Source organism: Anser brachyrhynchus, assembly GCF_964034855.1.
Source record: "Anser brachyrhynchus genome assembly, chromosome: 27".
NCBI lineage: Eukaryota > Metazoa > Chordata > Aves > Anseriformes > Anatidae > Anser > Anser brachyrhynchus.
The window spans coordinates 6610744-6636649 of NC_137720.1; the positions used below are offsets into that span (position 1 = coordinate 6610744).

Consider the following 25906-nt stretch of genomic DNA (forward strand, 5'->3'; position numbering starts at 1 on the left):
ATGAGGAGCCGAGCTGTGATGCCTGGCCGGTGATGCAAGGCTCGATTTTTCCAGCACGGCTTTCCCTCGGGCTCCGTGCTCCCCTGCTGGTGCAGCCCCGGGTGGTTTGGGTGTGGAGCCGTGCCAGCCTCCACCCGCTCAGGATCCGGCCCTGGAAGCTGTCGAGTTGCAGCTACAGTTGGAGCAGGGCTTTCTTGGTGGTAAGATTTTAAGCGCGGCTCTGATGTCTCTCATGCCTTTTGGGTGGCGTGTCTGCCCCAGCACCCCTGGCAGGGGGGTGATCATGTCACCGAGGGGACAAACCCGGGCAGGGGGTGAGGAGGGGGCTCAGGACCCCGTGGGGACCCTCTGCAGAGCCTAGGAAGGTGCAGATTGGTGCAGGAGTGGGGCAACGTTCCCCACTCGCTGTCCCCTCACTCTGCACCGAGGACTCCCTTACCCAGGTGCTGACCCATTGCTCCCCCCCCCCCCCCCCCCCCCCAAGTAACAAGCCTGTGTTGGGCTCTGATCCCACTTATAACCCCAAAGCACCCACCTGCAACCCCCTCCGCCTCCCCCCCCCCCCCCTCCAACACCAGCAGTGCCAGTGCTGGAGTAAACACCGCCGACAGGTCCCTGGGGTCTTCGCCTTGGTGACAGGCTTGTCCCTCTTCACCTCCTCCCCAGTCCCAGGAGAGGAGCTGAGCTTCACCAGCCCCCGGGGGTGGAAGAGCCCCCAGCGAGGGGCCTTAGGGGAAGGGCCTGGGGGCTGGGGTGGGTGATGCCCTGCGTCCTGCGCTGTGCCCAGTCCCAGCACCCATGGGCACAGCTCCGGGGAAGGGACAAATTTCATGCGGGAGCCGAAGCAGGGCAGAGGGGTGCTCGGGGAGGGGGTCGTGGGAGGGAAGGGCCGGGGCTGACTGGTGCCGCCGGGCTCCCCATCAGCCGCCGATCCGCACCTAGGGTCGGTCTCTCCTGACCTCTCTGTGAGCGAGGGATTGCGAGCCAGGGAGGGATGGGATCTGCTCGAGCCTCTGCCAAGAGCTGGCTCCAGATCCGCAGGCAGCTCTGGGCTGCATTTCCCCTCCGGCGCGAAGCGGAGCTGGGGTGTCCGGGGCTCCCTGCGCACTGACACAGAGCCCCCCGAGCCTCGCTGCACGCCGCGCCCCGCGGGGAGGTGAGCCGGCGGCTGGGGGCTACGCGGGGGCTGCGGGGGGGACTGGAAGGGATGGAGGGGCGGACGGACGGACCGACGGACGGATGGGTGTGATGGGGGGGCGGATGGCTGGGAGGATGGAGGGAGGGATGCGGGGATGGAGGAGCGTGGCGGGGAGGGGGGGAGGGAGGGAGGGAGGGAAGGAGGGCAGCAGCGGGGGGTGCCGGCGGCAGCGGGGGGCCGTGGGGCCGGGCGCTGGGGCGGGGGGGTCCCCGGCCCCCCGGCGGGGCGGCGCCGGCTCCTGTAACCCCGCCGCTCGCTCCCAGCCCTATAAAAGCCCCGGGCGGCGGCGCTTCCCCGCCGAGCCCCGGAGCAGCCCTCGCCGCCTCCCCGGCCGAGCCGAGCCGAGCCGAGCCGGGCGGCAGCCTCCGGGGCGCAACAGGCCCCCCCGGGCCGGCCACGCGGGAGCACCCCCCCCCCCCCCCCCCCCGCCGCCGCAGCCCCCTCTGAAGGGCAGGGCTCCGCTTGGGGGGGGGGTGCCGCATCCATTCCCCCCCCGCCGCCTCCACCGGGAATCGGGGAGGGGCCCCTGCCCCTCGGCCCGGGGGGGCGGAGGGAGCGCGGAGCCGCCGGAGCGGGCGGCGGGGCCCCCCCGCGGCCGACGCTGCAGGTAGCGGGGGCTGCCCCCCCTCCGCCGGCCTTGGCGGTCTCCTCCTTCCCGGCCTGGCCCCCCCGGCACTGCCCGCAGCTCCCCCCCCCGCGCCCCCCCTTCTCCACTTGTTGCTGCCCGGCGGGGCTGGGCTGCCTGCGGGCGGAGGGCGGTTTTATTCCGGGGGGGTGGTTTTAGAGGGGGTGGAGGTTGCAGCCTCCCCTGCCGGCCCCCGGCAGCCAGCGGTGTCCGGCTCGGCTCCAGCCTGCTCCCCCTCGCCCGGCGCTGGGGCTGGCGGAGGCCGGAGCGAAGGCTGAGCCCCCCCTTTTCCCCTCCCCAGTCCCACCTCTGCTCCCCTCGCCCGCCTCCGCCGACCCCCAGCTCCTCGCCCCGAGGAAGGGTGCACGAAGCGTGCGTCTCCCATCCACCGAAATCTATGATCAGCTCGGTGTGTGTCTCCTCCTACCGTGGACGCAAGTCGGGGAACAAACCACCTTCCAAAACATGCCTGAAGGAAGAGATGGGCAAAGGGGAAGACTCGGACAAGATCACCATCAATGTAGGGGGCACCCGGCATGAGACCTACAAAAGCACCCTGCGGACTTTGCCGGGCACCCGTCTGGCCTGGCTCGCCGACCCCGATGCCCAGAGCAACTTTGACTTTGATGGTAAAAGCAATGAATTCTTCTTTGACCGCCACCCTGGGATCTTCTCCTACGTGCTCAACTACTACCGCACTGGCAAGCTGCACTGCCCGGCTGACATCTGCGGGCCCCTCTTCGAGGAGGAGCTGACCTACTGGGGCATCGACGAGACCGACGTGGAGCCCTGCTGCTGGATGACCTACCGCCAACACCGCGATGCCGAAGAGGCCCTGGACATCTTCGAGAGTCCTGAGCCCGGTGGAGGGGCTGGTGGAGAGGAGCCTGAAGAGGAAGGGGGTAGGGAGATGGCCCTTCAACGCCTGGGCATGGAGGACAGGCTGCCAGGGGCGGCAGGGGCTGCCGGAGGGGGTGGCTGCTGTCGGAATTGGCAGCCCAGGATGTGGGCACTCTTTGAGGATCCCTATTCATCCAAGGCGGCAAGGGTAAGCTCCCGAAAAGTGCTGGCGGGTGGGGATGGGGCCGTGCTGGTGATACCTTCATCTCCTCATCTCCATGGGTGAGATGGACTCTCCACTGGGTGTCCCCTTACTGCCATGGGGCATGTTGGCCATCTCCCATCCTATGGGAAGCCTCTTCTGTCATCTCCCTGTCCCCTCCCAAGGCACTGCGCATGGGCTGAGACTGGGGGCCACTTTCACACCCTTGGGTGCTGCCAGACACCTCCCGGCCTGTCATGGAGGTGAGGGATTGTCTGGGAGAGCCTTTGGCAGGGCTGAGTTTTAGGTGGAGTTTTAGGATGCTCTAGGACAGGCAGGACTGTCTAGTTTCCCCTTCCTTGTGTGTGTGCACACACCAAAAACAATGTTAATGATGCAGGACAGGGCCTATGCCCTGGCACGTGTGTCAGCAGGTAGGGAAATACTAAAATTGGGTCCTGAAGCAAATGGGATCCTCACATTTGTCCCCAAGGAGCTCATACCCCTCTTCAGGCCCAAAAGATGCCCTCTCCATCCCTGCCAACACCCTTGTCCCTGCACCCATGTCCACCACCATCACCATGTTCATGCAGCCCACACGCAACATACGGTCCCCATCAGCACATTGAGCACAGGCTCGCAGCTGTGGTTCTCACACAGAAACACACATTCACACACCCCTTTCAGAATCATATAATCACAGAATGGTTTGGGTTGGAAGGGACCTTAAAGCCCATCTAGTTCCAGCCCCCTGCCATGGGCAGGGACACTTTGCCCTAGACCAGGTTGCTCAAAACTTCATCCAACGTGGCCTTCCAGGGATGGGGCATCCACAGCTTCTCAGGGCAACCTGTTCCAGTGCCTCACCAGCCTCATAGTAAAGGACTTCTTCTTTCTACCCAATCTAAACCTTCCCTCTTTTAAAGCCATTACCCCTTGGCCTATCCTTACACCCCCTAACAAAGAGTCCCTCCCCAGCTTTCCTGTAGCCCTCTTTAAGTAGTGGAAGGCCACTGTAAGGTCTTCCTGGAGCCTTCCCTTCTCCAAGCTGAACCCCAGCTCTCTCAGTCTGTCTTCATAACAAAAGTGCTCCAGCCTCTGATCATCCTCATGGGCCTCTTCTGGACTTGTTCTAATAGGTCCATGTCTTTCTTGTGCTGGGGACCCCAGAGCTGAACTCAGGGCTCCAGGTGGGGTCTCACGAGAGCAGAGCAGAGGTGGACAATCCCCTCCATCACCCTGCTGGCCACGCTGCTTTTGGTGCAGCCCAGGGTACGGTTGGTTTTCTGGGCTGCAAGCACACATTGCTGGCTCGTGTTCAGTTTTTCATCCACCAGTACCCACAGGGCCTTCTCTTCAAGGATGCTCTCTTTCCACTCATCGCCCAGCCTGTGTTTGTGCTTGGGATTGCCCCGACCCAGGTGTAGGCCCGTGCACTTGGCCTTGTTGAACCTCATGAGGTTTGCCCAGGCCCACCTCTCAGTCCTGTCCAGGTCTCTGGATGGCAGCCCTTCCCTCCAGTGTGTTGACCACACCAAGCAGCTTGGTCTCATCAGCAAACTTGCCGAGGGTGCACTCAATCCCACTGTCCATGTCACTGACAAAGATGTTAAACAGTGCTGGTCCCAGCACTGACCACTGAGGAACACAGTTCTTCACTGGTCTCCACCTGGACATCGAGCTGTTGACCGCAACTCTGAGTGCGACCACCCAGCCAGTTCCTTACCCACTGAGTGGTCCAGCCATCAAGTCCATATTTCTCGACTTTAGAGACAATGATATTACGGGGGACAGTGTCAAGTGCTTTGCACAAGTCCAGGTAGGTGATGTCAGTTCCTCTTCCCCTATCCACCAGTGCTGTAACCCCGTCGTAGAATGCCACCAGATTTGTAAGGCATGATCTGCCCGTAGTGGAGCCACGTTGGCCATCACCAGTCACCTCCTTACTTTCCATGTGCCTTAGCAGAGTTTCCAGGAGGATCTGCTCCATGACCTTGCCAGACACAGGGGTGAGACTGCCTGCCTGTAGTTCCCTTAGTTCCCTGGGTCTCCCTTTTTTCCCTTTTTAAAAATGGCAGTGATATTCTCCCTCTTCCAGTCACTGGGAGCTTCATTGGACTGCCATGACTTCTCAGATATTATGGACAGTGGCTTAGCAACTCCATCCACCAGTTCCCTCGGGACTTGCAGATGTATCTCATCAGGTCCCATGGACTTGTGCACCTTCAGGTTCCTCAGATGCTCTCGCACCTGATCTTTGCCTACAGTGGGTGGTTCTTCACTCTCTCAGTCCCTGCCTTTGGATTCTGTGACTTGGGCGGTGTGACTTTTCATCCATGCACATCTCTGGGGACTCAGTACAGCGTGTACACACACTGTGAGCACATGCAGGTGCTAACACCCAGCTCATGACCCCTTTGCACATGCGGACAGTCCCTATCCATAGACACCAATGTGCCTGGGACGTGTTCCCCATAACCAGGAGCATCTTTGGGCTCCCAGCCCAGCCACTATCTTACATGGGTGTCTCCTTTCGCAAATACTCTTAGATAATCCCCAAAGTGCTGCCCACTGACCCTCAGACACCTGCCCACACAGTTCCAGAGCCATCCAGTCCCATCCATGCACATCCCCCCTGTAACGCCCAGCTTTGAAATCTGCCACACACGCACACATACATGCAGGCATTTGGGATCTAAATGAATTCTGGATGCCTTTAGAGGTGTAAAAAAACATCAATGGTAAGAAATCCTGCAGGCATTTCACACCCACCAGCAGCTCAAAGGGCAGGGGGTCGGTTTCTCAAGGAGGTGTTTTTGCAGCTAACGTAAGAACGACACATGCACACACACAAAAATGTTTGGGCAGCAAGAGCTTTACTCATTTTAAAAGGGGTACCTGATCCTTTCCCCATCTTCGCGGGCTTGTTGCCTCTGAGAGATGTTCTGAGTGTTGAAATGCTTCAAATAAAACACGGAACAAAGCAAAACAAGCAAGCAAGCAAACAAACAAACAAAAAACAACCAAGAAGAATAATTCAATTCAGATTTTTCATGTTATTATTTGCTTCTGCTTTTCGTGTGCGCTGAGGCTGCTCTCAGAAAGGCATTCGCTAAACAGAAGCGGCGGGAGTGCGTCGGAGGCAGCAGGCAGGGCTGTGATGTGAGCTCTGACTGGGGAGATAATGGTGGGATGGAGTGGGACCAGGCTGTACTGGGAGCTCCCCGCTTCCTTCTTTTTTGCCTCTCTAGGATAAGGGCTCAGCTTAGCACTGCTGTGGGTATGGCCACCTTCAAGCCGCTCCAGCAGCGACGCTCTCAGGCTCTCCTGGGTCATATTTTCCATGCTGAGATATCAGTGTGGTTTTGCAACAGCTTAGGAAAAATGCTTTGGCAGAAGGGGAAGCTGAGGCACACGGAGGTGCACCTGACCCAATTGGCAACAACCTGTCTAGTGCACCCAGTTATTGGTGCACTAGCTGGGTGCACTGGTGGACTAAGGTGTCACTGGTTTGGTGTCACTGTCTGGCACAAGGATGCTCTGAGACCCACGAGCACCTCTGCAGGTGCAGTGTCCAATGAGCCACCCCCATCTGAGAGTGGCTGAAATGGGACTTTTTTCTGCTGCCCCATTTCAGAGTTTCTCTGCTCTTTTTCAGAGGGGAAGCAGAGGGTCAGTGCCAACTATCAGCATTTGGCCTGAGGACGTGCTGGACCCTCCCCAGGGCAGTTTTGGAGCAGTAGGTCCTGCGGGTGCTCGTTCTTGGAGCAGCTGGTCTGGTGCATCTTGCCAAATCTTGGTATCGGCAGGAAGGAGAGCCGTCCCAGGTTGTGTGCACAAAAACCCTCCCTAGATCTTGCGACAGCAGTGCCTGAGAGTCTCAGGGTTGATTTTCTCTGGTCCTTGCTCCTCCCCAACCCCAGAGCAGCCCCTCGGGCCCTGACTCAGTTGGCTTGTGTCTATTTCCATCTTCCCCTCTTTCCAGCATCTCTAGCCCTGCACCTCCAGACCTGGCAACTGCACAAGCATGTGGTTAGAAATTTTCTCCCCAAGTTTTGAACTCCTCTTCCTTGTAGTGTCAATGCCCATGGGTTCATTGCCTGCTTCATCTAATCCAGTCTCAGAGGTGCCAGTGAAAACATGGTGCCCAGTGTAGTTGCTATCCCAGCTCAGTGTAAAACTCTGTTGTTCCCCATCGGAAGCTGCTCTGCTTCTGGTGTTTGGTCTGCTTCCAAGCTCAGCTCATGTGTAGCTCCTATTTTTTTTCCCCTTTGCAGCTAAACCTGACCTCACATCCATTGGGAATTCCAGGCTAGGGCCACCCTGTAGGGTCATGCTTTTTGGGAACACCCATCCCAAACTGTAGAGACTATGTTGAGCCACCATTCGGATCATCAGCAGATTCTGGAGAACTTGTTTGGTGGGACTTTTAGTGCTGTATTGGTTACTGCTAGGTATAGACATGGATTTTGTGTTATTTTAAAGACGTTTTTGGGAGCAAGACAGAGGTTAGAGCTGATGTAAGATGTCTCAAGTCAGATCTTCAGCTGACGTAAAACTGGGGCAGCACTGTCGGCTTTGGAGGGGGAACAGTGGTTGGCACTGGCTGTGAACGTGACTCTCCTATTTTTAGAGGATGCTGTTGCACCTGGGGCTAAATCAGCTCTCACCTCCACAGTTCACACATCAGGGCTGTTTTATTGCCTGAGTGTTTGCTCCTTTGGGGGAGTGGCAGCAGGGTCTTGCTATCTTCCTTGGTAATTTTTTTTCCTACTTTGCTTTGAGCCTAAGGTTTTAATCTTTATGTGTCCTTCAGATTACCCTTATGGGCAAACTCCGGAATGTTACTCAGGACCCAGTTGAAAATTAGATTATTTTGGCCATGCCACCACCTGCGTAGGCACTCTTGTCTGGTTAAAAGGGCTTCAGTTTAAGATCCTACTTTGATTTGGTTGGATTTGCTCCCCCAGTTGTGCAGGGTTGGGCGCAGCTGGCCGGCAAGACAGGCCTCGCAGCGTGTGGTCCAGCAGGCTTTGGTCTGGGGGGTACGAAGCATCTCAGCCCATCCCTGGGCAGGTGTCCATCATGGGGTGGGAGGAGAATCACCTTCCAGAGATTTCTCCCTCGATTAGGGTCTGGCTTAAACTTCACACCTAACTTCTGGAGGAATGATTCTCCTACACTGGACCCGCACAGGCTTGCCCTTGGGGACACCCCGTGAGGATGCTCTCATGTTACTGCCAGTGTCTGGGGCTGTTTTTTTCTCCAGCGTGACTCAGGCTGTCTCCACTGCTGATTCACTCCAGCCGAGGACCTGGGTTGCTGTCTCCAGCAGGCTCGTGGCAGCTCGGACGGCTGGTCTGATGGCAAAACGAGACGCGAAGCACTGCGAGCAGCAGGTCGCATCCTGCCCAGTGTGGGCAGGCTGTGTTAGCAGCAAAGGATCTGCTCCTGGGAAGCCAAAGCAACCGTGCTTTTGTGCTGGAGGGAGGTAGAAGGAAGGTTTTTCCGCTCAAGAGGCTTTTTTCAGGGGCTCTTGCAAACAGATGCTCTGGGGAATGGACTCATCATGAGCTCATCCTGTTGGGGAGGAGAGGGCTGAGCAGGATCGATGGGGGGGACGACAAAGTGTTTTCTGTGACACAGCTGCATGCTGCTGGCCCCTCCTAGCTCACACCTGAGGCGAAGTGGCATCATGACGTGGGGAGGAGACGAAGGTCTCTCATGTTGGAGAGAGGGAAGCAGTGGGAGCCACCTGCGTGTCACTAGGTTTGAGCATAAGTACGATGCTGGGCTGAGCTCTGCCAACTGCTCTCCGTGTTCTGCCCTCCCAGTTCCTGGGGCTGCTTGTGAGAACAACACCCAGCACTGACCCTGAGGGGGCAAAAGGACATACATCTCTGGTCCACGCCGAGACCTCATGTTAGATTCATAGAATCTAAAGAATATCCTGGGTTGAAAGGGACCTACAAGGATATCTCAGCTGTGGGATTTTGGATGAGTGTGGGGGAAAGCCCTTTGAATTAGTCCTCTGAAAGTTGCCTTTCATGCATATTCCTTTTCATGTGCTCAAGTGGAGGCTTGCTCCAAACACAGGCTGCTGCAGGTCTCCCTTCATTCCCATCCCTGTCATCTCCAGCACATCTCCAGCCACAGCTGGAGCCCAGCACACCTTCCTGTGTCCATATCACAGCACTTGGAGAAAGGTCCTGGACCGATGACCCCAGACTCTGAGGTTTGCTGACAACTGATGGGAGAGGTCCAGGGAATGCTCCCCATTCGCCATCCTTGGTCTTGAGGAAGCAGGGACCGAGTGGATGGCAAGCAGCACAGCTTGTGGGGTGTTAGGAGCCTCATTTTTGTCAAATAAGGCCTTCTCCCATCCCTGCTGGGGCTGTTCGCTTGCAGGGATTAGAAGAGACGTACCAAACACAGGTGACACCAGAAGTGTGCCTCACCCTGCCCTGCAGTTACCATCATCGTGGTACATAAAAGCACTGCTCTCCCCCACCAGCTGACCCAAATCTTTCTACGTATTCCCAGGAAGTTCAGCTAATGGCCCGTGTGATTTAACTTTTGCAGGTAGTTGCTTTTGCCTCGCTCTTCTTCATCCTGGTCTCCATCACAACCTTCTGCCTGGAGACACACGAGGCCTTCAACATCAATGTCAACGTGACGGAGACCCTCGTGGTTGGCAACACCACGACAATCCTGCTGACGCATAAGGTGGAGACAGAGCCCATCCTCACCTACATCGAAGGGGTCTGCGTCTTGTGGTTCACCCTCGAGTTCCTGGTTCGCATCATCTGCTGTCCAGATAAGCTTCTCTTCATTAAAAACCTGCTCAACATCATTGACTTTGTGGCCATCTTGCCCTTCTACCTGGAGGTAGGTCTTAGCGGCCTGTCCTCCAAAGCTGCCCGGGATGTGCTGGGCTTCCTGCGGGTGGTCCGTTTCGTCCGGATCCTCCGGATCTTCAAGCTGACACGGCACTTTGTGGGCCTCCGGGTGCTGGGCCACACGCTCCGGGCTAGCACCAATGAATTCCTGCTCCTCATCATCTTCCTCGCCTTGGGGGTCTTGATTTTCGCCACTATGATCTACTATGCTGAGCGGATCGGAGCTAAGACGTCCGACTCCAGTGGGAGCGACCCGACTCACTTTAAGAACATCCCCATTGGGTTCTGGTGGGCTGTGGTCACGATGACGACCCTGGGCTACGGTGATATGTACCCCAAGACCTGGTCGGGCATGGTGGTGGGGGCTCTCTGTGCATTGGCTGGGGTGCTTACCATCGCCATGCCTGTGCCCGTCATTGTCAATAACTTTGGGATGTACTATTCCCTGGCCATGGCCAAGCAGAAGCTGCCAAAGAAGAAGAAAAAGCATATACCCCGTCCGGCCCCACTGGACTCCCCTACCTACTGCAAATCTGAGGAAAACTCCCCCCGCAACAGCACCCAGAGCGACACCTGCCCCTTGGCAGTAGAGGAAGGGGTGGCTGAGCGGAAACGGTCAGGTGAGACCCCAAAGGTTGGGCAGAGGGAGCGGGAGACCTCTGGGAGCCCCCAAGGCTACGTCTGTGTTCCCCTGTGTCCCAGAGTCCCTGGGGATTTCCCCACTGCGGGATGTGGCTCCTGGCTCTCAGGGAGATGAGCTCATGGTGCAGAATGGGCTGAGACACCCGGGTAGTGGGGGCTGTGTTGGTGGGCCAGGATGCTGAAGATCAGGACCCTCCACCTGAGGAGGGCATGGCCCCAGGGGAAGGGCCATATTCTGCTCTCCAGAAATGCACTAAGCCCCCTCGGTGTGATTCAGGGTGTCCCTACCTTGTTCAGCTTGACAGAGATTGGACCATTGGCTCAATTCCCATCTGAGTTAGACAAAGTCCTTGGGGTAGATTTTTTTTTTTTTTTTTTACTTCCCACAACTGTAAATCAGGGCCAGCTTCACCAAAATGGATAAATCCATAGATACACCCTGGGGCCTGACCTCATCTTCCCATTCATCTTCTAGTAGATATGGCATTCCTGCATGGCAAGCCCAGTGCTGCTCAGGCAGGAGCAAAATCAGCCTCTGTGCATTTTTTCTTTGTTCTCGTGCACGGAGCTGAAGTCTGGGACTTTTGCAGTCTTTTTTCTTCGGGTCAGAAGAGAGCTCTGAGCCCAGCTGTGGGCAGCTGTTGGTGGGCAGCATTGCTTGGGCTGAACTTGTGAGATCAAGGGAGCCTCTCCATGGTGTCTCTGCTTGCCACGGAGGCTGCTTTGTCCTTCTCACCTGTTTGCTGCCCCAGAGCAGCCAGTTTTGCAGCAAGGAAAGGGGAGGGACCATGACAGGGCTGTGTCCTACATGGTGTCCACTAAGTCAGCCCTGAGCAGTGGCCTATCTGGCCACCTGCCTAACACTGGCCCTTCATCTGTGGGGACACGGGGAGATCCCAATGCCCTGTATGGGTGCTTTCCCTTATAAATGTCCTTTCCAAGCGCCTACACAGCCCCTCTGCCCCAGGAGACCCACCAGTGGGGAGCAGCAAGAGGAGCTGTTTTGCAGGAGCAGATCAACCCCGTCCCTCCAACCCTACACTAATTCAGGAGCTTGGGACAGGTCCTCACCAGGTGCAGCATCTCAGCTAACAAACCACAGTCAGATGACATAAATTAGCAATTCACCACCACCCAGAAGAGCCCCAATCTCAACTGGTGTGAATTTAGAAGAGCTAATTCCCACCAACTGAGGGGATGGTTTTCAAAGACCAGGGGTGTTTCATTCCTGGCCAGCCCTGCTTGGCTTTGTGCAGGGTATATAACCCTCAGTAGGAGCAAGAGATGCTATTTGCTGCTTGGGATTAAAATTCAGCATGGTCCTTCTTCCCTAGTTAGCACGTCCAGCTGGGACATGCCTGAACTTTTGGGAGTTGCTCTAGGCCTTCTGCAATCTGGTCTTCTGCATCCTTGTGTGGTCTAATCAACCCCCTCTGGCCACCCTGAGCATGTCATCCCGTGGGTTTATCAGCTGCTGATGGGTGTCTGCCACCTTCTTGCAGACTCCAAGCAGAACGGCGAGGCCAACGTGGTGCTGTCGGATGAGGAGCAGCCGCTGTCACCATCTGATGAGGAGAAGCGGCCCATGCGGCGCTCTAGCACCCGAGATAAGAACAAGAAATCCTCCACGTGCTTCCTCCTGGCCACAGGTGACTTCTCCTGCGCAGCGGATGGAGGCATCCAGAAAGGTACGGCTGGTGCTGGAGGTGTGGGCTGGGGAGGGCCAGATGGAGCAGGGAGCTGGAGGTTTACTGCATCTGTCCAAGACCGTGGTTCATCTCCATCTGCCCAGCTGGCTGTTGTTCTCCACTCCCCCCAAACCCACGTGCCTTCCTGCCTTTCCATCTGCTTCATCCCTGTCCACCGCATCTCTCTGTGCTAGCTCTACCCTTTTTGTTTTTTCCTCCCCCAAGCCCTCCTCCCCTGGCTGCCACCATCAGGGATCTGTGACCTCGTGCTGGTCACACTGCCCTCCCTGGGGACAGTCCTGTCCCTTTGCTGCCCAGTGATCTGGCTCTTCTTGTCTCTCCAGCTCTGCTCCCCGGTCCTCACCCACCCATCTCAGGGTGGTGTTGAGAGGATGCCTCTCCTGAGATTGTGGCTGAGGCAGGTCAAAAGGTTTTCAGTAAGCAGAAGAGCCCACGGGATTTTCTTTTTCTCTCCCTCTCTGATGTCTTTTGGTGGGTTTGAGCGTGGGGAACCGCGATGTGTCAACTGCTGCCTTGCCAAAAGCACCAGGTTGCCAGAAAGGCTGTCTCCTCCGGGTTTGGAAAGTGAGCTTTGTGAAGTGTTGAGGTTTTCTATGGGAAACTGTGGGGGATACCAGTCAGGAAAACACAAAACTCTTCTACTTGTGACAAAATGACTGTCTTCTTCAGTTGGGAACCTTTGCACTGCCCTCCAGCCTTTGGAGTCCCCCTCCCAGCACCCCAGCCCCCGGGAGGATGCACCCACTGCCCACCTTGAGCTGCAGAATCTGTCTGCACCCTCAGTTGCTAGGTTAACTCTTAGGACATAGCTCAGTTCTTCAGCTCTGCAGTTTTCTTGCTCATTTGTACATCCAAGGTGGCGTGGGAAGATGCAGCTGCAGATCTGACCTACTTCTGCCTCCTTGGAACCACCTAATCCCAGTTACTCCCAGTAACTAGTCCTAGCTACTGGGATCAGAGCTTGTGACCTGGGACCAGGCAGGAGAAAAGATGATGCCCTGTATCTCTGAGCTGTGCACTGGGGCCTCTTGGCTCGAGGTGTTGTTGCTTTAGAGACCCTCAAGGGTTTGCTGCTTTAGTGTTGCTTGGGATGGTAAAGACTGGATGGATTTAGGATGTAGAAAGGATCTTGATTCTGGGTCTGTGACCTCTAGCCTAGGTGCTCTGGTCCATCTCATGCCCCTGGCATCTCTTACACGGGAGTCACCCGCTCTGATGTGCGAGGCAGCCCAGCTTGACCCAGGCTTTTCTGGGCCAGGCTCTCTTGCGGTTCTGGAGTTGAGGGTAGGCATCTGGGTGCAATCACAGTTATTACATGAGCAGAAGCAAATTGGTTGTGTTGTCCTGGGAAATCAGTGATTCCCTTTGGTGTTCCTGCTCAACCTTCTCCCTTAAAAAGAGGAGGGGAAAAAAAGAAAAGCCTTGTTCATCTTTGGGCAGAAGAGTATTATACAAATATTTGCTTGAAATACTTCTTGTATTTCCTGGAAGTACCATTTTCTGTAAAGTTGGTCTCTTCTTCTAATGCTTGCTGATGAGCAGAGGTGAGGGGGCTCTAGTCCTGCCTTGGACCTGGGGAGGACACTGATTTGGAAGGGACGGGAGAGAAGAATGACAGCCCATGCTGGTCTTTACCTTTACAAGATGCTCAAGTCAGGCAATTCTTCAGCTGAAGCATTTTATCTTTGTCCCCTGAAACCAAGGGAACTACAGGAGATCTAACTGCTGAGGATCCAATGCTGCTCTTGCTGGGCTCCCAAATAACATTACTGGGTTGCAGAAGGCCAGATTTCTATTTTTTTTTTTTTTCTCCATGCATGGTGGCATCTACAGATATTCAAAAGGGCACTGTAGTGGTCTTTCCTGGCTCGTTCTGGTGTCCTTCCTGCAAACGTCAGAGTGCTACGTACAGTTAAGAACAGACGTATACATGGCTCACTCGCCAGATCACTTCAGCAAGGTAGGGGATGAAAGGTGGCTCTGGAGTTTAGAGGAGCCCAAGCAATGTGTGAGACCTTTTGGGAAGAGAAAACCTCGATATCCGCATCCTGCTTGTGCTGTTGGGTATGGATAGGTGGGACACTGCCCCGGGAGGTCCAACCTGATGTCTTCGCTGGTGAAATGCTCTGGTGTCGTCAGGGTTAGGGGTGGGCAGTGGTGGTCAGAGGGGCAGAGCGTCCTCCTGTGCTCCTGCCCAAAGGTGCTGGGAGCCGCAGAGGCGCCTCTTCCCTCAGTCCTGATTTATCTCCTGCTGAGGCTGTTTGTTCTGGTACTGGGATGTTGGCAGCTCTGCAAATTGAGATGAGTTTGGTTCTGAGCCCGATTTGCTGATGGCCATCTGTCAGATCCTGGGACAGGTACCGATGTCTGTACAAGCTGTGGAAATCAGGAGACGGGGCTGCTTCAGGAATATGCTGCAGATCTTGGCATCCATCATGGTTTGAGCCTGATGCCAGTGGTTGGTTTCTCTGGGGCAGCTCGAAGAGAAGAGCTACCCCTGCCCACTACCCCTTGGACATGGGCCCTGGAGAGCACTGGGCTGTACTGCAGCATGGCACCTGCACCATGGCATGTGTCTCTTGTCCCTGTTGCTGCTCATAGTGGTGTCACCTTGCTCCCCTGCTGCTAGGGTCTGCTTCACACCCCTTATCTCCCTCCAGCAGTCACAGCCTGACCAACAGTTCCTCCAAATGCATCCTGCTGGGACACAAACACTGGCATGGGTCTTTCTTGGCATGTGAGCACCTGCCCTCTGCCTGCATGCGGGCATATGGAGGCAGGATGAGTCCAGCACACCCCTGGCCAGCAGCAAGCAAGATAGGTTAAGATGGTCTAGGAAAAGCAAGGCAGTGATTGAAACCAGAGCGGACTTTCTAGAGAAGCTACAGGGAATGGGGCTAAATGGAGGGAAGGGGATGTACCCTTCTGGCCAGTCAGGTCTTCCACACCTCCCTTCAACAGCACCCAGCGTTGTAAAGCAGCAGTTTTTTAGCTTGGCTGCCAGAGCCCAGCGCATCATGCAGCTGATTTTACTCTGTTGCTTGCTGTTAGTGCAGAGTCGTGACCAGCATGTGGATGGCACGGTGTGGGATCGAGTGCAGGAATGCTCATGTGAGCATCTGCCAGTGATGCTTAGCTGGGAAGGAGCAGGGACAAACCCACGTTTGCATGGGGACATGCGTGCAAGTGTGTGCAACCAGCAGGCGAGCGCCAGGCCGCCGTTATAAACACACACACACGTTTCTGGGCAATGCCGCCCGCTTGCATTACCCCATCCCCATCTGCTGCCGGCTCAAAGCATGTGCGAGCGTGCACGTGTGCTCCTGCGCCGCAAGTGTTTGCAAAACGGGGAGCGCAGCATTGCCAGCTCCCGGGGCACAGGCTGCCCTGCCGCTGTTTGTGAGATGCCTCCACACAGCTCCTTGGCAACAAACCTGTTTTTAAAGCAATCCTGGTGACCTCCATTAGCACCTACGCGAGTTGCTGGGATACCAGCTCCGCTAACGAACTACACCGGTGGCAATTAGCAGAGTATGGCCCTTGGGTGCTTTGCAGCTTGACTTCTTAGTGGCACCTGGCCTGGAGCTTGGTGGAAAGCCATGACAGCCTTCAGGGCTGAGGGACGTCATCCTGAGCTTGTTCTCAGGTGCTTGTGCATGGCTCTGGGTGTCGGGAATAAAACTGATGGGGAAAATGAAGTGTTAGGCTCGGGGCAGGTTTGCCCTTGGAGTCATGTTTCAGGGAGGCCCTGGAGCAATCAAGCATCTTTATGAGGTGTGGCCCCAAACTGTGATGCTTAAGACTTAATCAAAACTGGCAGCATGATTTTGGCCCTGGTTCTGTACACCCTTCCACCTTTTTTTTATTTTTTTTTTAAATTCGATAATCTGATCAAGAGGGCAAACAGCACCCCTAGAAAAGTGCACGGCCACGTCAGTGAGGCTTTGCATCAACAGGGCAGTGGCCAGTAAGCCCCAGCCCTGTAAGCCCTCTCTGCCTCTGTTGTTTGGGTGGCAGACCCATCACTTACCCCGAGCTTTTGGGGACTGACTGCAGCCAGGCACAATCACTTCCCAGGGGCGTTTCTCAGGATAGAAAGCAGGCAGAGAAATGCGTGAGCAGCTCAGGGAGCCTCAGCACTTCTGGGAAAAGAGCAAGGTTTGCTGAAGGATGAGCCTGGTGCTGTGGTTAGGGGGGTGTTTTGGGGCAAGCAGGCTCTGCATTGCCTGCTTGCTGTAGGTGGGAAACATCCCTTGCTTGTCGCGGGGCTCCCCCCAGCCCAGGGCTGTGCTCGCTTTCCCCCTGGCGTGCTGCATGGATTCAGACCAGTGGCTTCATGCCAAAACGTAAATAAGGAAATTGCTCTTCTGTTTGGAGACTGCTGCCGCTTCCATTGCGGGAACTACAAAAGCTTTGCAGGAGTCAGCAACAGGTTTAGGCAGGTGGCCCTTGGTCCCCTGACCCTTCCCTGCTGCTGGGGCGCAGGGGGGGCTGGCTGATGGGAAGGAGCTGAAAGCTCCCGTGCTGGCTGCTGTGGTTAGGGGGAGGGGGAGTATAAAAGGGGATAGCATCAGATGTGAAAGCCCCCCAGGTGTTCTGGGGCCTTTCAATACTGTGCTCGTGCCAGCACCCTCCTCAGGGGTGCTTGCAGGGAGAAAGCCGCGGCCTCTCTGCTGTGTGCAGCCAGCCCTGAGCCAAGCCCAGAGCAGTACCCGCCGTGGGTGCCTCTGCACCAAGGCAGAACCCAGGGACTTGCTGTCAGCCCCCTGGGAGGTGGGGGGATGGTCTGGGAGCTTGGCACTGCTGAAGGGGCCATCCGTTGCTTTGTTTTTCTGCTGTCGGGGTGCCGTCCCCCACTGCTGCCGCCCGGAGAGCACAGCAGCAAGCGCTGCGGGGCGGTTTGGCTCCCGCTGGCCACGAGCACCCTCAGCTTCCCTCGCTTTGGCAGCAGAGCTGGCCCTGTGAGGTGCAGCAGTCCAGAGAACAGATCTTTGGGCTCATGTGGAACATCTTTAAACAGGACTGCTGTTTGGATCTAAAAATCCATTTTTCAGTGCAAATACTTAGTTTCTTTCCCAAAGAAAAGTGACTTTTGACCTGGAAGAACACTTGTTCTGGCTGTTCCTTCATTATAAGCTTGAGCAATTTCTGGCTTTTTGGGGAGTGTTAAGGGTTCCCATGCTTAAAGAAATAGAAATGCTTGCTCTTCAGTGCAATTTCTCATGGAAAATCTCAAGCATTTCTACCTGCTCCTCTGCATACAGAAAGGTGTCAGCAGCAGCTTGCTGCTACAGCAGGCTTAAAAACCAGAGTCAGGGGAATAACTCCCTTCAAATCTCACATTTGTTTGAATTCTGCTGTTTCCCTGTTTGCTTCAGCCCACAAAATCCCCAGACTCATGCCTCATTCAGAGAAATCTGGGAAACAAAGCTTGAACCCCCCCAGGACCAGTGTTGGGATTCCTTGTTGCCCTAACATCGGTGCTGGTGGATGTTTGGTCACTGGTCCAGGAGCACGGATCCTTCCTGACCTCGCTCTCGGGTAGCTCCTGCCTTGAAAACCGGGGTGGCCATGGGGTGGGGGTGGGAGGAAAGGGGCCAGGGGGAGGCAGGGCCCCTCGGGCTGGGTTTCTGGCAGGGAAGCTCTGAGCTGAGTGGGGTGCATACTCTCCAGTCCTGGATCTGGCCAGCCCTTCTTGGCTGTGCAGGGAGCCAAGGGGAAGGGAGGGGGGCTCTGAAGCCTGTTAGGATCTGCAGAGACTGGCTGCACTCAAAGGACCAACACTGTCCTTTTTGGATTTTTTTAGGGGGTTGAAGTCAGGTGAGGGGCTGGGTGATGCCTCCCCTGGCGCTCTGCGCTCCTCCCTCCCCAGCTCTAACCTCACCTCTGTCCATTTTCTTCACAAAGGCTATGGAAAATCCCGGAGCCTAAGCAGCATAGATGGTGTGGCAGGATCCACGGTGGGGTTGGCTCCCCTTGCGTCGCGCTACAGCTCTCCCTGTCCTCTGCGGCGCCCCTGCTCTCCTGTCCCCTCCATCCTCTAAACGCCGCCTGGATCCTGCTTTGTTGTGTCAGCCGCGTGCTCCCTGTGTCGCCCTGTCCCCCCCCACCCCGTGACGCCGTGTCCCCGGCCGTGCCCATGCCCAGAGGAGACCCGAGCTGGGACGTCCCCATCGCTGAGAAGTGGGCTCTGACCTCCAGCCGAGTGCCGCTGCTGTGCTCCCCCTGCCCGTTTGCAGGAGGTGTCCTGTCTCCATTGACCTCGTCGTCTCGTGTCCATGTGTTGGGACAGTTCCCGGGGGGTGGGAGGGCTGCTCAGTGGTTTTCTTCCCCTGGAAACTTTATTCATCCTAAATAAATTGGGCTAAGGGCGTGCGATCCCCTTCCGTGTCAAGCCCTCCTTCCTGTGGGCTGTTTGCGCATGGGCAAAGGAGGCTGAAAACGCAAGAAGGACATGTTGACTCACAGAATTATATATCATTGTGGTGGAAAATGGCTGAGTTCATATCATTTTACGTTTTCTTTTAAATCAGCCTTGAATTTCTGGAGGCAACAGATGAATAAATCTCTATTCCCTGCCCAGCAGCAATTCCCATCTTGTTTTGTGCTTTTCTCTGCCTAAATCACACTCTGCTTCCCTGCTTGTGTCTGCTTCTCTGTCTGACCTTGGGGATGGTCCCAGGCCAGTACCCAGTAGTTTTGCAGCCCTAAATACCAGCCCTGAGCTCCTATGGAGGTGGGAGGCTGCAGGGCCCTGGGATGGGTGTGGGGAGCATGTGGAGGCTGGGATGAAGGATCGGTAAAATATGTCAATGGATGTTCCATAAAGAGCTGGGCGATGATGGGGAGGGAAATGTGTGTCTGTTGGAGCAGCTGGGAAAGCTGCTGCTGTTGAGCGGTGGGGAAATGGAATAGTTGAGACAAAATGAGGCCCGAATGGATGGGGGAGTCTTCTTCTGAGACTGGCCCAGGGTGGTGGGGCAGAGCAATCCCACGTCCGATGGGATGGGAGCTGGATGTGACCCGGGTCCTCCTGTCCTGGGAGGGTGATGTCTGAGTGCTGGACTCCTCACTGCACGCTGCTGGTTTTTTGCTCGTGTAAATCAATTTTTAGGATTTTGAATGATCTCGGATGTCCTCCCGACCTAGAACAAAACCTGCAGTCCCCTGAATTTTGGCTTGTTTCTTGCTTGGCTGCTCCGGCTCTGCCTCCTCAAAGGTGGCTGGGTCCTGGGTGGCTGGAAACGGAGCGGTTCAGTGCCAGCAGCCCTGGCCCCGACCCTCATCCCAGCACACACTCATCCTTTTTCCTTACTCTGAGCAAGTCCAGCTTGGGGTAACCGGAGCCTGGGGGCTTTCAGCCAGAGGATGGGGACCAAAGTTTAGCCTTGGTTATGATTAAAAACAAAACCACAAAAGTTTACATGGATCAAGCCCATTTCCTTTATCACAGCCAAGGCAGTGCTCATCGGATGATGCAGAGTGAGGATCCCCCTGGTGCAAGGCTGCTTCCTGGAGTATTTTGGCAGACGCTGCAGCCAGGATGTTTCTGCTCCTTCCTGGGCTCCCCGTGCCTCAATTTCCCTCTGTGCAGAGAAGGGGCTAAAAACGAGAGCATCCTGCGGTAACTCTTGTTGCCACCGCAGTGTAAGAGGTGCTACACAAGGAGAAAGTTAAATGCCTCTCCCAGTTTATTTTCCTTTCCATCAAGTTGAATGAGCTGACAGGAGGAGCCAGTCAACACGTCCCCCTTCATTTGGGAAGAAGGCAGACCCCTGAGAAGCTGACAAGAAAGCCTCACCTTTCATTTTGCTTTACTTCTTCCTCCCTGCCTTCTCCTGCCCCAGCCTCATCAGCAGATTAGGGAGATTCAAAGGAGGGAAGAAGAAAAGAGGGGGGAAAAGCTCAGCTCAGTGCTGAGCTGCTCCCTGGGAGCCTGAAGGCAGGACCAGGCAGCAAACAGACCTGGTGCAGGAGTTTAAGGGTGAACGCTGTCCCCTGCTGTCCACCCCAGGGTGTCCCGTAGGGTTCCCACTGTGGTGAGCCACCTCTCACCAGCAGTGCATGGGCTCGTCGTGTATGGTTTGTGTAGCTGCGCTCATTGAATTCCTGTAATTAAAGTGCATTTGTGCACCCAACAATTCGGGTAACTCCATAGGTTTGTGAGTCATGCAAAAGGCATGTGAAATGCTGCATCCTCCCCTTGGAGTGGGGTCCTGCACTTGGAGCAGGAGGAGCTGAAATTTCCTGAGTCCGTGCAAGACAGAAGGTGACCCTCCACACTTTCCCTGGTCTCTGAATCATAAATGATAAATGGGTAAGACCCAAGGTCACATGCTGACTTTGGAGATGAGCCAGGCCCCAGAAACCAGCCCTGCATCATGCAGAAAAGCTTTGGGTTTGGAGGCACTTGCAAGCAGGGCATTAACCCCGCACCAGGTGCAGCCACAGGTCCAGCGTGGAAAACCCTCAGTGGACCACGAGATTTCTCCCTGGTTTCGTATTAGAGCTGACATGGAGCTGTGCTTTGTAATTTTTAGATTTGGCGTTATGCAACTCAGTGGAAAGCATGACTAATGTGCAAAAGCTCCTCTAAAACAACAGAGCCCCGAATGGGAGACAGAGGCATTTCTGTGGGAGGCACCAAACTGTTGAAAAACCCACTGCATCTTCGCTCTCTTCCCCCCGCCTTCCTCTGAATAAGTGATTTGGAGGATGCAGGAGGGGGGAAAAGAGATGTTATTTTTAGGAGGGGTTTCAGTGGGCTTGGGGGGTGAGTTAGCAGGGGTTAATCCCTCTGATAATATAAGAGGAGCTGTAGCAGCTCGGGAGAGCAGACTGCTAAACCTCTCTGTAGCCCAGAGTCTTATCTCAAACAGTGGCCAAAATTGGCCGCCTGGAGAATAGGATAAGAATAGAGCAAGCGAATACGATACTTCCCCCGAATATCCTCCCAGCCACTTATCTATGTTTAGGGATCTGGAGAAGAGTGCACGTTCCAGCTAAGGCAAAACGCACTGGGAGAAAGCAAGGTTGTTTGATTTATTCTTGACAAACTGAATAAATCAATAGGAGTACAGCTGCCTCTGCCCAAGTCCTAAAACAGCATTTAAAAAATAAACCAGCGTGCAGTGATTGAGCTTGCTGCTGCCCTCCTGGCCCAGAAGGCAGAGCTTTGGCGTGTTCTGAGGATGTGGCTGGTGCTGGGGATGCGATGTTTGCTCCCGTCGGAGCTGCTGTCCCTGTCCCAGCAGGACGCTGTGCTTGAGCACAAGCATCTGGTTTGGTGTGAAGCACTGCAAGCCCCTGCCGTGGGCACCACGTGCATGGGGCTCTCGCCTGTGTAGGGCATGGCACCAGGCAGAGCTCTTGTGCCCCGTGCTCCTCTCTCCCCATTGCAGGTGCAGATGATGCTCAGTACTGAGGATGGGATCAGAGATGCCTCTTCCTCCTTGCATAGCTCCAGGCTGTTATTTGGAGTCCTTGCGTCCATCTGTCCTGTATCCATGTGCATGTCTGTCTGCTGAAACCAGCAAAGCAGCTGTGCAAGGGGCAAAAGCAGCTCATTCTTTGGAGCCAGGGAGCTTTGGGGCAATTCACCTGCCCCCCCCCACCCCCAACCAAGAGTTGCCTCCTGCTCCTCACTTTTGCCTGAGGCCCCCCATCACCGTCCTGTGCCGCACAGAGGCTGCGGTGAGAGCCCGGGTTGCGTGCAAAGTATTAATTGTTATTGTTGCAACAACCGCTCTGTTTCTCGAGAGATGCCTGAAAGAGCTGAGAAAATAGAAAGGCCTGTCTGTCAGCTGGGCGGGAGGTTAAGAAGTCAAGAGAGTAATTGCTCTACCCAGAAGCAGCCTGTTTCTGACTTCCCCAGCACTGCCAGGAAAAATCCTCAGTGCTTATTTGATGACAATAAAATTAAAAAAAAGCAACCCTATTCCTTGCCCATGCTGACGAGGAATGCGGAGAGCAGAGGCAGATGCAAAATAAGATGTAGCTGAGCTTAAAAATAGGAGCCTCCGAGCTCCCAGTCTGTTCCTTCGTTACCTCCGCTCAGGCAATTGATTCTTGTTAGAAGAACGGTGATGGCTTCTGGTGCCTGCCAGCAGGCGATGGCCACAGTCCTGCCCCAGTGGGGAGGCTCAAATCAGTGCCAGGCTCACCTGAGAGCTTGGGCACTTCTTCGGGCGGTGGCAGTGCTCAGAGATGACCCCATGGGGACGTTCTTGGGGCTGTCCTGATTGCGCGGATGGTGTCCGAGGTGGCTTTGCGGAAGAGCAGCCCCGTTAGGCAGCACCTCCCTGCCCCTCGCAGCAGGGTGGCAGCAGGCTTTTGCTCCATCTTTGTGAAAGCCCCGGCTTTTTGTGGCTGGCGGAGGTGGGCACTGCGCTGCAGGAGGGGCAGGTGTTCGCTGGGAGGCGTTTCACGCCGACCTCGTGGGGACCGGGGCCCTCTGCCCACTCTGCAAATCCCCCCCCATTGCAGTGGCAAAAAGAAGAGGGACCTGCAAAATGGTGCGGGTTGGACGCAGGAGCCTTCAAAGGCAGTCGGGGACCCAAGCGGAGCTGTCCCAGCGCTGCCTCCTGCACCGGTGGCCACAGCAGCTCCTCCGTGGGATCGGGCAGCGCCCAGCCTGGCAGCACCCGTACTGCGGCAGTGCTTTGGCTTTTAGAGATTTCATGTTCAGCACCACCTTGGCCTTCTGTATTCAAATGGATCTTACAATGGGAAGGAGGAAAAACAAACAAACAAACAAACAAACAAAGGAAACCCACCACCAGAGCAAACAGTTTTAATGTAGGACCTACCCAAATGCTGCACCGGAGCAGCTGGAGGCTGGCAGCCAGTGGAGGCAGTGCTTGGGGCTGTTTGGGGAGATGCTTGTAGGGGGAAAGTCTCTGTCCCTGGAAATTTCTGAGGGGTGGCCTTGGCAGCACCGCCGGCAAACCTGGGGGATTTGGGGGCTAGGCTGTGCTGGGTCTGAGCTGCAGAGGGGCTGGTTCATGGCTGGCTGTGAGGGCGAAGGGCTGGAAACCTGCTGGTGGTGCGTAATCGAGCTGGGAACGATGAGCCAAGATAGGAGGGCGGATTTCTCGTGGTGGCTTTGTCTGGGGATAGCGATTAAACAAAATTCTCTGCTGTTGTTATTTATTTTTAGTCGTGCTAATTTCTCTGAGGCTGGGAAGCTGCTTTCCAAGGCAGGTCCCTGGGGCATGTGGGCAGCAGGTCTCAAGCTAGCACACAAAATGGCTTTGAACAGGGAGGAGGAGATGGGAGTTAAAAGCCGAGTCGTGTCCCTGGTAAATCAATAGACCTGACGGTGAATGTTTCTGGCCAACCACGAGACCTGCAGTGAGCTTTTAGCTGCTTGCAGGAGTGATTGAACCAGGAGCAGCAATATATTTCAGCAGCTGCTTTGTGCATGGCCAGTGCTGTCTTTTCCCAGGGTGTATCAGAATCCACCCCAAATTACTTAGTGGAGATGAATCTGGGTCCCCCAGAACGGTTCGTCATTTGGGGACAAACTACCATGGGATTTAGGGACTGTAATCCCAGGGGTTTTGCTGGGAAGTGGCTGTCTGGGGGCTTGCAAAGACTGCGTGTGGGGAGTGAATGTCCAGGCTCTGCAGTGGGCAGGGAGAGCCCATTCCACAGCAGTGATGCTTGACAGAGGATAAGACCTTTCTTTTGGGGAAACCAAGCTGATTTTGGAGCTGTGGGGTGGAAGCCAGGGTGAAAACAGCCATCGGAGCTCAGCATTGGGTTTTGCAGCAAAACTGCTGGCTGGAAAGGGCAGCTCCGTGGCTTATCGGGTGGATCAGGAGCTGTCTCCCTGTCTGACAGCCCCTCGCCTGGAAACCTGGCACATTGGTAGAGGCAGTGTTGTGACTCAGAGCTCCAATCAATGTTAATTAATTCAATGATAACAAATGAGAGAGAGAGAGAGAGAGAGAGAGAGAGAGAAGAAAAAACACTGGGAGATATTAATGCAGTAGGCTTGGCTTTGAGACATCTGGCTTGGGGTTGGTTTGGAAACTTTTGATCACAAGCAGCTTTCTTGCAGTGAAACGACTTCTTTCCTCTGTTCTTCATTTTTACTTTCAAAGTTGCCTCAACTCCAGTTCTGGTTTCTCTGGTTTCTCCCAAGAAAGAAAACTAAGGAGAATCCAAGGAGACATGGGAAATGTCTCCACCTTGCGGGGGGTGTCTCTGGGTCTATTCAGAGGCATTTTTAGCAGTTTTGCCTACTTGACTGATAGAATAGCAGCACTTTCTCCCTCCAGAGAAGATCGTTTCACTTAGCAGTTCCTCCGTTTTCTGCACCCTACAAAGTGTTGGTCCCCATGAAATTTGGTCTCTCTCTCCCTTGCTTTCTCTTTCTCCACAAATAGCTGATGAAAGCAATCTCTAATGGTGTGTTTAATACCTCTGTCTTTAATTGCAGACACCTGCCAAGATGTCCTCTCTTCCAGTTACCCCCAGGGTGAGGTGGTCACCTTCTCCTGAGCCCCGGCTGGATGCAGGCAGCACCCCGGCGAGGGATGTGTGCCCCGAGGGATGCTCTCCCCGAGGGATGCTCTCCCCAAGGCAGAGGGATGTGCACCCCAAAGGATGCTTTCCCTGAGGCAGTGGGACGTGAACCCCGAGGGATGCATTCCCTGAGGCTAAGGGATGTTTTCCCAAAGGGATGCTCTTCCTGAGGCCAAGGGATGCTCTTCCTAAGGCTAAGTGATGCATCCCACTAGGGATGCTCTGCCCAAGACCAAGGTATGCTCTGCCCAAGGGAGGTGCTGTCACCAGTCCGAGGGATGCTCTGCCCAAGGCTCAGGGGTACGTTCCCCCAGGGGTGCTCTCCCTGAGGCCAAGGGATGCTCCCTTCAATGAGCTTTGCCTGCCCAGTGCAGCAACCCGAAGCTCTGGCTGCCCCCTCCGTGTCTGGGGGGGCTTGGCAGCCGGGTTCCCTGCCAGAGAGGGGCAGCAGGGCCAGGAGGGGAGGTCGGGGGACTGGGGGCTGCCCCGCTCCCCTGCCTGCTACCAGCCCCTCTGTGCACACTGACCCCTCCTCTCGCCCATGCTTTCGGATGCATCCCCTGGCCGCTGCTGTCCCGCTGGAGAGACCCGGCCGGAGCCCAGCCTCCGCCACGGAGCCTCGTCAGCTGCTCGCCCCTCGCTCCCGCCCGTGGCTCCATCCATGCTCTGACCATCTCTGTCGTCAAACTAGGGACTCTCCATGATTTCGGGTGCCACAAGCGGGCTGCTGCACCATCGCCCCCCTGGTGGGTGTACCCCAAGCAGACGGGGGCAGAGGGGGTTGGCTGGGGCACGGGGGCAGGGACAGGAAGCAATAGCAGTGCCAGACGCGGGTGCCACGGTGGGGTGAGCCCGGCTGGCCTGGAAGGGTCAGTGTCTTTCTAATGCTGTTACATATCTCTGTGATCAAGGCAATACTACTCCCATTTCCTTTGTCCTGTACGCATGCCTCTACCTGTCCAGCCGTACTAGAGTTCTAATAAAGACATCCACGAGCTGAGTCAGCTCCCGTACCCTCCTGCCTTGGTGTTTCCTCTCCATGCACTGTGAAGCCCCAGGCCCACGTGTCCCTGGCAGTGAGGATTGCAATTCCAGCAGCTGTGTTGCCTGCATGTTGTGGCCAAGCTCCTTGCTTTCTTGCACAGCTTGGATCAGAGCCCTCTTGGAAAGCCCACGACAGATTGATTTCAACATCCACGCAATCTTCATTTGTTGAAGAAAAGGCACCGCAGAGCTGACAAATGCATTGGCTCTGCCTGC

General features: G+C 55.6%; 1 protein-coding gene across 3 annotated transcripts; it reads left to right on the forward strand.

Moving 5' to 3' along the window:
- On the forward strand, nucleotides 1–25659 carry KCNC4 (potassium voltage-gated channel subfamily C member 4). Of its 3 annotated transcripts, none has more exons than XM_080569309.1 (5): nucleotides 1–200; nucleotides 2125–2871; nucleotides 9448–10384; nucleotides 11909–12094; nucleotides 18023–18775. In XM_080569309.1, exons 1-5 carry the CDS (start codon nucleotides 33–35, stop codon nucleotides 18157–18159), a joined length of 2175 nt encoding a protein of 724 aa, XP_080425435.1. In that variant the 5' UTR covers nucleotides 1–32; the 3' UTR covers nucleotides 18160–18775. The 3 variants fall into 3 exon arrangements, with proteins under 3 accessions (XP_080425435.1, XP_080425436.1, XP_080425437.1); XM_080569310.1 differs by lacking the exon at nucleotides 18023–18775 and adding an exon at nucleotides 24561–25659 and having other exon boundaries at nucleotides 2–200; XM_080569311.1 differs by lacking the exon at nucleotides 1–200 and adding an exon at nucleotides 700–1156.
- Nucleotides 25660–25906: the final 247 nt, after the last annotated feature.